This window comes from Anolis sagrei, chromosome 4, assembly GCF_037176765.1.
Source record: "Anolis sagrei isolate rAnoSag1 chromosome 4, rAnoSag1.mat, whole genome shotgun sequence".
Lineage (NCBI taxonomy): Eukaryota > Metazoa > Chordata > Lepidosauria > Squamata > Dactyloidae > Anolis > Anolis sagrei.
This window is the reverse complement of record NC_090024.1, coordinates 169,072,289-169,083,274: the sequence shown is the minus strand read 5'-3', so window position 1 is coordinate 169,083,274 and position 10,986 is coordinate 169,072,289. Positions and strand designations below refer to the sequence as shown.

Sequence of the window (10,986 nt, the reverse complement as noted above, 5' to 3'; positions counted from 1 at the left end):
CAATTGAATGGCTTATTGGCCTATGCATTTTGACTAACCCTGTATAATGGACTGGTTGCCCTAACACGACAAACATAAATAAATAAAATATTTTAAGTTGTAATGTTTTTGATTGTGAGTCGCTTTGAGTCTCCCTATAGAAAGATAAAGCGGGATATAAATAATAAATAATTGTACTCGCAGTTGGGTTACAAAGAAATCGCCCTGGGGGCAGTTCACTCTGCAGGTTTCCTCCTGGTGGCGCCCTCCGCCCCTTTGTCGTAGGGCCCGCCCCTCGCCGTTGACTTGCCCGGCAAACCTCTCTCGCGGCCGCCTTCCTGATTGGGCGGGGCGCTCTGCGAATAGACGCCGACGGCCTGGTTTCCCCAGCTCGCGATTGGCCCGCTTCGGCGTCACACACCGAAAGGGAGCCCGGACGGAGAGAGAGGGGGAGAGAGAGCCGGGTGTCAATGTTAAGGTGACATTAGAGGCGGCGGCGGCGGGGGCGGCGCCACGTAACCTGCGCATTGTCCTGGGCGTAAGTGCGGTTGGTGCATTGTGCGGAGAGCGCGGCGCGGGCGGCAGGGGCGTCGCCGAGAGGGAGAAGCCCCGCCGCCGCCGCCATGGAAGGCAAGCCGAGCGACCAGCTGCTGTGCGACAGCCTCATCCTCTGGGTAAGGAGGGGAGCCGGCGGGCGGGCGGGAGGCCTCGGGCCGGGGAGCCCGTGGGGGGGGGGGGGAGGCCCACCCCTCGCCTTGGCCTCGGCTACGGAGTTTGGCGAGGCACCAAAGGGGGCGGAAGACCTTGTCAAAACCACAACTCCTAAGGTCCCATGAGCAGTCAAAGTGGGGTCAAAGTGCATTCATTCCCCAGTGTAGATAGATTCGCTCCTGGAAGTTTCAAATAACTTGTGCTTTCCACCTATTAGAAGATCAGTTGTTGGTTGTTGTGATTGTTATTATTATTGCTACTATCTGTACCCGCCACGCGTTGCTGTGGCCAACTTCCCCTCCCTCTTTCCTTCCTTCCCTTTTTTTCTTTCTTTCTCACCTTCCTTCCTTCCTCCCCTTCCTTCCCCCATCTCTTCTTTCCCTTCCTCTTTCTCTCTTTCCTTCCCCCATCTTTTATTTCCCTTCCTCTTTCTCTCCTTCCTTCCTTCTCATCTCCTTCTCTTCCTTCCCCATTTCTTCTTTCCCATCCTCTTTCTCTCCTTCCTTCCTTCTCTTCTTTTTCTCTCCCTTCCCCCATCCTTTCTTTCTTTCTCTCTTTCCTTCCCAGTCTCTTCTTTCCCTTCCTCTTTCTCTCCTTCCTTCCTTCTCTTCTTTTTCTCTCCCTTCCCCCATCTTTTCTTTCTTTCTCTCTTTCCTTCCCCATCTCTTCTTTCCCTTCCTCTTTCTCTCCTTCCTTCCTTCTCTTCTTCTTCTCTCCCTTTCCCCATCTTTTCTTTCTTTCTTTCTTTCCTTCCCTGTCTCTTCTTTCCCTTCCTCTTTCTCTCCTTCCTTTCCCCACCTCTTCTTTCCCTTCCTCTTTCTCTCCTTCCTTCCTTCTCTTCTTTTTCTCTCCCTTTCCCCATCTTTTCTTTCTTTCTCTCTTTCCTTCCCTGTCTCTTCTTTCCCTTCCTCTTTCTCTCCTTCCTTTCCCCACCTCTTCTTTCCCTTCCTCTTTCTCTCCTTCCTTCTCTTCTTCTTCCCTTCCTTCCCCATCTCTTCTTTCCCTTCCTATTTCTCTCCTTCCTTCCTTCTCTTCTTTTTCTCTCCCTTCCCCCATCTTTTCTTTCTTTCTCTCTTTCCTTCCCCCATCTCTTCTTTCCCTTCCTCTTTCTCTGCTTCCTTCCTTCTTTTCTTCTTTCCGTTCCTTCCCTCATCTTTTCTTTCCCTTCCTCTTTCTCTCCTTCCTTCCTTCTTTTCTTCTTCCCTTCCTTCCCCCATCTTTTCTTTCCCTTCTTCTTTCTCCCCTTTCTTCCTTCTCTACCTATTCTTGGATTGCAACTCCCAGCGGTCCTCCTGATCAATCTCTCTGTCTACCTCTATCTAATCTACCTAACTATCTTATCTATCTGGAGGATTGCTGGGATTTGCAGTCCAGGAATAGAAAACTGGAAATATGCAGGGATTGGGATGCTCTCAAAGAAATCCAATGAGAAGAAAGCTTACAGCTTGGAAGTGGCGCATTTGAATTATCCTCCTCTCCTAAAGGGCCTGGTCTAGGGGATGCTGGAAGCTGTAGTCCAAAAGAGAGTGTGTTTGCCAGGGGGAGTTGTTTTTTCTGCATGCACTGTAGCTTTTTTGGCTTTTTAAGTCCCCTCTGCTGTGTTTTTCAGTGTTTTTATGAGTGATGGTCACTTGTTGGCCTGATAGGTGTATTGTGTACAAATTTTGTGTCAATGTGTCCAGTGGTTTTTGAGTTAAATTAATCCCACAAACGAACACTACATTTTTATTTATATAGATTACTGCAGTGTTTCTCAACCTTCCTAATGTTGCAACCCCTTAACACAGTTCCTCATATGGTGGTGACTCCCAACCATAACATTATAAGGTTATTGTAGATTTTTCGGGTTGAGTCCCTCTACGGAAGTAGAGAAGATCGGGATATAAAAGTTTTAAATAAATATGGCCATGTTCTAGAAGCATTCTCTCCTGATGTTTCACCTGCATCTATGGCATTTAGAAGTTGTAATTGCTGTGATTTATAGTTTATCTACAATCAAAGAGCATCCTGAACTCCACCAACAATGGAATTGAACCAAACTTGGCACACAGAACTCCCATGACCAGTGAAAATACTGGAAGGGTTTGATGGGCATTGACCTTGAGTTTGGGAGCTGTAGTTCACCTACATCCAGAGAGCACTGTGGATTCAAACAATGATAGATCTGGACCGAACTCAGCACGAATACTCAATATGCCCAAATATGAACACTGGTGGAGTTTGGGGAAAATTTACCTTGACATTTGGGAGTTGTAGCTGATTAATAGTTCACCCACAATCAAAGAGCATTCTAAACCCCACCAACAATAGAATTGGACCAAACTTCCCACACAGAACCCCCATGACCAACAGAAAATACTGTTTTCTGATGGTCTTTGGCAACCCCTCTGACACCCCACTCACAACCCCCAGGTTGAGAAACACTGCTCTACTGGATGTAGTTATGTTCCCTATATAGTCACCCAATTTTGTTCTATACCTTAATATACCATACCAGGATTTCCAATCTGTAAATATTATATCTAAGGTATAGTATAGATATAGTAGGGTGTACTGTATAGTAAGGTATACCTATACTATACCTTAGTCAAGGTAAAGGTTTCCCCTGGCATTAAGTCTGGAGGTGTGGAGACCTAAAACAGCTTTCTGACTCTTAAAATATCCATTGTTGGTTGTTGTTTTTGCATCACTTGATGTAATTTTTTTCCTTGTTCCTTTTGTTCTTTATTTTAGACAACACACTCACAACTTGAGTAACCTGAAGAGACTCAAAACACCTCTTTAAATATCAATTGTTTGTTGTTGTGTTCCCTGTACTGTGACTTTGGATATCTAACACATGAACACATTAAGCATCACAAATAAACGGGACCAAAAGTGTTCAATATTTCTACCATGGGAGGAAGCTGTATAAAATCCGATATTGTGGGGCTCTGGAGACTTCATACAGCACATGCTTCTGATTTTGATTGTTGTTGCTGTTTTTGCACTAGCTGTGTTGGATTCATGCTGTACTCTCATTTTAGAAATGTTATCCGTTGTTTGGATGACAAAGTCGACATCTATACTGACCCTTTAATGCCATTTCGAATTGGTATTGAAGAAAGTGGTTTCGCTATGTAAATGATTACATAGAAAATCCCTGAACTAGTTTGAGGCTTACACCAAACCATAGAGCATTAATTTACATTCAGAGCTTTCTTTTGCACACTTTTATGGGAATTTGTTGTTTGTCTGCCACAGTTTGGAGCTAGCTTTGAACTGCTGTAAATAGTCAGTGTAGATGGGGCCCAGCTTACCTGGAATCCTCGACCCTCCCCTGTATATTCACCCATAACTTTTATTCTGTGCACCAGATAACACCTTTTCACAGATTGAACATCCCTTAACCCCAAGCGCTTGGGACCAGAAGTGCGCTATATTCCATGTTGCCATGGAATAGGCTGTATACAATCCATCATCATGAAGATATAGAGACGTCAAACATGCTTCTGCTTCTGTTGTCGATTTTGTTGTTGCTTTTGCACTACCTAATGTGGTTGTGTTGGCTTTGTGCTTTCGATACCCAGCAATGTATGTCCCAGTTCAAACATTTCTTTCCATTTATACAACACTACAGCCATTCATCTGATGTTCTCAACTGTACCTTCAATATTCATCCATGATTTTTATTTTGCACCTTAGATAACACATTTACACATTGATGATCCCTTATCCCAAATGTTTGGGACTCAAAGTGTTCCATCTTTTTGCCATATCATGAAAACAGGTGCTATAAAATCCAACATCTTGGAGATCTGGATACTCAAAACAGCACGTGCTTCTGACTCTTAAGAGTTCTGTTGTTGTTGTTGGTAGTGGTGGTGGTGATGGTTGCCTTTGTACTACCTGGCATAATTATGTTGACTTCATGTGTGCTGTGCATAGCAACCTGTCAATTCAGAAATCTCATCCAATATATGGATGATCAACCCATGTGAAATCCTCAACTGGTTCTTTGGCCCCTGACTTTTGTTCTGTACCTTAGATCACTGCTTCTTAAATTGTGAGTCCCAACCCCAAATGGCCTTAAGTCAATGTTGGGATCATGAAAATATTACCAACAGGTTTATTTATTTATTTATTTATTTACAGTATGTATATTCTGCCCTTCTCACCTTGGAGGGGACTCAAGGCAGATTGCAATACACATATACATGGCAAACATTCAATGCCATTTAGACATACAACAAATATAGAAAGACATAGAAACAATTTAACATTCCAGCGTTTCTGGCTTCATGAGGGTATGCTTCGTTCTGGCCACAGGGGGAGCTGCCACTTCACTGTCCACTTGTGACACCGGATCCTTTGATGGGGTACTTCCTCATTCTTCTGCACACTGCTTGAAGATTTATCGCGTCATAAATTAGTTAAATTAGCCTCCCCGCATAAATTAGTACGTATATTTCCTACTTGGCAGATGCAGCTGTCTTATGGGCTGCATAGGTGGACAGAAAGCTAGACTATTAATGGTCGGGAGATTACTCATACCCGGGCTGGTTTTAAATTCATAACCTCTCGGTCAGTAATGATTTAATGAAACTGGCTACTAACTAGCTGCGCCACAGTTCGGTCTTGAACACCACCCATTTACACAAATCTGTTAGCAACAACATGCAGTGTTTACAGTGGACACTGCCAAAAATGCTTCATCTGTGCTCCAGAAAAATCAGCCTGTTTGGCAAGCCTTGCAAATGCTAGTTTATTTTCAATAATTGTTTGATTTTTCTACCTGTTTTATATGCCTATATACTTGGGGCCATGTAAAGATTTATTGGGTGGGAAGGGGTTGTGAGCAGAAATACATGTTTAGCCTTAGCGAATACATTTTTACAGATTGAGCATCCATTATCCAAAATGCTTCAGACTAGAAGTATTCAATCTTTCCACCATACTATGGGAGCAGGCTGCATGAAATCCAACTTCATAGAGATCTGGAGGCTTAAAACAGCACATGCTTTCTGCCTCTTAAGAGATTTATTTTTTAGTTGTTTTTTACACCACCTAGTGAAGTTGTGGTGCTGAATTCTTTCTTTGTGCAGTAGTGTCCCGATTCAGTCATCACATCCAATGTGTACAGTGCTAGAAAAACTTACTTTTAATTTTCAACTGGTTCCTGTACATTCACCTGTGACTTTTGTTCTGTACCTTAGATAACATATTTATTACTCTTTTCATATTCATTGGTTTGCTTGTATAACTTCTATAGTAGTCTGTACTGCATATTCATTTCCCCCTTCCCCGAGCAATTTCTCATGCCCCTTCTCTCCTCATGAATCATCCCTTCTTTGAAATGCTCAGGATCAATTATTTTATTTATTTATTTACTATATTTCTATACCGCCCTTCTCAGCCCAAGGGCAACTCAGGGCGGTTTACAAAACGGTACAATTCGATGCCACAATAATATAAAAACAGCTAAACGCATATAACATACATAAAATTCCATAAACAGTAAAATCAATAAAAGCATAAGTCCTCCGCATCTCAATACCAAAATCGTTATCCGATCACAATTGTCCAGTTGTTCCGAGGTCAAGACGTTATCTGCTACACTGCATTTGAGAAAACCTGCTCACAAAGTCAGGCTTTGACTTTTTTACGAAAAGGGTGGGGGCCGATCTAATGTCCCTAGGGAGGGTGTTCCACAGCCGAGGGGCCACCACTGAGAAGGCCCTATCTCTTGTCCCCGCCAACCGAACCTGTGAAGAAGGCGGGACCAAGAGCAGGTCCTCCCCAGAAGATCTTAAATTCCTAGATGGCTCATAAGGAGGGATACGTTCGGACAGATAAGCAAAACCAGAACTGTTTAGGGCTTTATAGGCTAAAACCAGCACTTTAAATTGTGCTCAGTAGCAGACTGGCAGCCAGTGAAGCTGGCACAACAGAGGAGTTGTGTGCTCCCTGAGCGCCGCTCCTGTTAACAACCTGGCTGCCGCCCATTGGACCATTTGAAGCTTCCAAAGAGTCTTAAAAGGCAACCTCATCAAGAAGTGTTTCATATTCTGTATTATTTATTTTAATTTTATTTTGAAATACTGGTATATACAGTATATTGGAGCTGGGATCCAAGTGTAAACATAAAATTCATCGTTACTTCATAAACACTTTATACAAATCGCCCGAAGGTGATTTTATAACCTGTTGTTGTTGATGATGATGATGATGATGTTGTTTGTGACTTGGGGCAACCCTATCACAGGACTCTCCTGGTAAATTTTCCATTTGTTTCACAGTGAGGCTGGGAGAGTGTGACTTACTCAATGAGTTTTTGTGTTGTGTGGGAATTTGAATTCTAGACTTCCAGAGTCAGAGCTCCTGCTGAAATCACTACACCACACTGTCTCCATGCTCAGGTGTACTCTTATTATTATTTTTTCACTTGGAGTCTAGAAATATTTTTAGTGTAATAAGGGTCATTGGACCATAATAAAAATGTTGTTGTAGAAGTATTTTGAGCTTGGATGTAATATGTAAAAATATAATATTTAAAACACACACACACACACATACAATTTAAACTGTCTATATGATTCTCTTGTGATATTTAGCTCTTGCAAAACAAACAGATCCAACATTCTAAATTCTATGTGCCTATTTGTTTTAACAGGTTCAGTGATAATTATTACTATATAATTTGTTCAAGCAACCTCATTTCTCTCCACGTTTTTGGAGTATTTAAATAAATATACTAAGGATAGCAGATTAGCTGCTTGTTTCTTTGCACTGATAAAAATATTTTACTATAATTATGCATGTTGCTAAGGAGTTTTTTCCAATTGACAATAAGGAAGTTGTGTTTAGCTAGCAGCCCTGTTAATCTTTTTTTTTCCCCTCCAAAGCCAAAGGTCATTAAAAACAAGCTGCATGCAGATGATAGCTGGGTAATTGAAGATGGATAGTTGTAATGTGGCAATATTAGATTAAATTTAACTACTGGAATCTATAATAGTAATTTATGGTAAATCATCTGTGTGGCAAGGGACAACAAGCAGTTGAACAGATTTATATGAATAAAAGATTTCTCTCCATCTCTCCAAATGTCAGCCCAGGTAGATACAACAGTCAGGAGTGCTTACTGTCAGCTTCGGCAGATCCCCCAGCTGCGCCCCTTCCTAGATTTGGAGGATCTGAAGATGGTAGTGCACACACTGGCAACCTCAATGTTGGACTTCTGCAATGCACTTTACATTAGGCTACCCTTGTACTAAGTTTGGAAACTTTAACAGGTTCAAAATATGGTGGCCAAATTAGTTACAGGAACATCTAGCAGTGAGCATATTACACCTATTCCAAAGTCATTCCACTAGCTGCCAATTAGTTTCCAGGCAAAGTACAAGGTGATGGTTTTGACCTTTAAAGCCCTACATGGCTATACAGGTTACCTAAAGGCTCGCCTTCCTCTATACAATCTGCCCACACACTTTGGTCTTCTGGGGGATCTGCCCCAATCAGCCAGAACCTGACTGGCAGCCACCACCCAGAAGACCTTTTCATCAGCCACCCCAAGGCTGTGGAATGACCTGTTGGTAGAGCTCCAACAGCTAAATCAGCTGCCAGAATTTAAGACACAAGTGAAGACCTGTCCCTTTCAGCAGGCCTACCCAAACAGTCTTTAAACAGAAACATGAATTTTAATGCACATCCTTTGTTTAATCTCTGTTTTGTCTGTTTTAATATGTATTTCATATAGATATGTTATTCTATGTAACTTTTATAGGGGTATGTTTTAGTGTGTGTATTTGTGGTGTTTTTGCTGTGTTTATGTATTTTCATTGTTTTGTAACCTGCCTCGAGCCATAAGGAGAGGCGGGTATGAAATATAATTTAATCTAATAATATTGTAAGCTATGTAAAAGTGGATATTTTAGAATTATTTTTGTTAGAAAATAAGGGATTTACGAGAAGGAAGTAATTCAGATCTGTTGTTTTTTTTTAAGATGGCGTGCTTTTGAAATAGAGATAGGAACATACAATGACTTATAATGTAACAAATGCAACATATTACTCAGTGTTAGGACAGACCTTCGTTAATAATTTTTAAATACCCACCAAGGTACTGTCAACAATAATCTCCTGTGCCCTTAAATCAGTAACTGGCCTACATTGCAGCTTGGATGTTTAGGAAATTTACTGCATGAAGGTTGTAATGTTACACTGAAGCAGGATCAGTGGTGACGGGTCCTATTGCACAGTGCCATGCACAAATCAATACTGGTCTGCCACCTCCTCACAATAAACCTGTCCCCTTCTATAGACTAGAAAACTTGTATATAACTACAGATCGTGGCACATTCCTGTCACTTAGCTATTGTGAGGAAGGATGTGGGGGCAGGATCTTCCTCTTCACCCCTTTGTAGTAATTCAATTATTATAAATTTATTTATATTTTATACACATACATACACACACACATATATATACACATTCCCGAAATTGCAGAATTGCTTTTGAAAATAAATATATATCAAAATTACGGAGCAGTGGAACTGCAGGAAAACAGAGTTACAGGGCTGAGTGGAACTGTAGCCGCGGAACCACAAATTGGCAAATTGATGCAGTTGTGTGAATGAAGAGAGGTGCAATAGCAAGGGTGATCATGCTGGTGTTTCCTGTATTTCTGTTTTGTCAGTTGCATATCCTTTTGGCCTACAGCCTAATGGCTGGCTGTCAGTTTGGATGAAATGCACTTGCATCGCTTCTACTCATCCTATCTGCTTTTTACCCTCCCTTCCCTCTTACAAATCCTGGGTGCTGCTCAGGTATGCCAAAAAAATCCTTCTTTCTGTATGACCCCCATTCACTGCAATGCTTACCAGTTGGCACAATGTCATTTGCTTTGCTGCCAGAAGGATTCAGTGTTTCTTATTGCTTGGTGGAGATTGTCATTTTGAAAAAAAAACAAAAAACATTTTGAAAAAAAAACAAAAAACAAAAAACACATCCCCTGGTGTCTTAGTTTGCTTAACATACCAGCATTTATAGCCAGATGTTGCCTCAGTATTTGTTGCTGTAATCCTTGTTAATTAAGTGTTTTATATTAGGGTATATTCTTAAGATTTAAATGTAGACTAAAAGCTTTGTATTTAAGAAAAATAGTTGAATGTCTGTCTGTATTTAACCGTTAACATCATGGTAAACATTTATCTTCTTAATGCTTGCCATTCTGAAATCTGAATTTTAATTAGTAGCAGTTTTTCTCATTTCAGTTTGCTTCTGTAGGGAAGCAACTCAGACATATGAATGGCCATCAATTTTCCCCAATTGTTTATGTCTGTTGTCGTTATGTTTATTTATATCTTGCTTTTTCTCTCAATACGGAGACTTGAAGCAGCTCACAATTAAAAGCATTACATAGCTTTGATAATCTGTGTTTCCTCACAGATGATCAAATCAAGCCCATTTCTTCTTCTTGATAGGAACAAAGCTTTAAAAACAGATGAAAGGGTGAGATACACAACTCGATTTGTGACAATGTAGATCTAATTAAGAAGACTGTGTATTGAATAATGCCCAACTGCCTATGAACAAAAAAAAGAAACAATGGCTGTGTGAGCCGGAGTACCTGCCATACTATTATATGCAGGAGGCCATGTGTAGTGGTGCCAAAATCAATTGTGCAAAAAAAATTAACAAGCTTCAATTTTACATACGCTTATTTGGGAGCAAGAACTCTATAAGACATCTGAATAAACATGTTTTAGTAATGGATGTACTGAAAAAGGAGTGTTGGTACTCTACAGTGGGTTTACAAAAATATATGCCTGGATATTAATCCCATGGATATTAATCCGGTGCAATACGGGGGAACATCTGAAGTAAAACTGTTCTTGAATATTGCCTGTGATTTATTTATTTATTTATATATTCACAAGGCAGTAGTTTTCATATATTTCCTTTTGTTATATGTATCTCTTGTATAATTATTCCCAGAAATGCAATGCATACACTTTTATTAAATCTTCATTGCAGTTTATAGTTCCATTGACTTTGAGTCCCTGCTCAGCGTCCAGGAAAGAATGATATATGTTGTAGCGAATGAATTCTAATATGGTACCAGCATCAGATACATTACATTGCACCGTTTAATGATTCATTTTCCAAGTTATTTGGCAACATTTTTCACTGTGTAAAAATACCACTTACTCATAGATTCGTATGAAATATCACACAAATTGATTCCTACTAGTGCAACAAATCAAGTCCCTTTTCCCACAGCCTTATTTATTTATTTATTTATTTACGACATTTATA

The 10,986-nt window shown here is 40.7% G+C and overlaps 1 protein-coding gene across 1 annotated transcript in view; it reads left to right on the top strand.

Annotated features, from left to right (window-relative positions):
- Positions 1–403: 403 nt before the first annotated feature.
- Positions 404–10,986, top strand: part of HOOK1 (hook microtubule tethering protein 1) — a 48,459-nt gene continuing 37,876 nt past the window's right edge. The window contains exon 1 of the mRNA XM_060773606.2: positions 404–653. Coding sequence (XP_060629589.2) covers positions 603–653 — 51 coding nt within the window. The 5' untranslated portion in view covers positions 404–602. The remainder of the gene's footprint in view (positions 654–10,986) is intronic.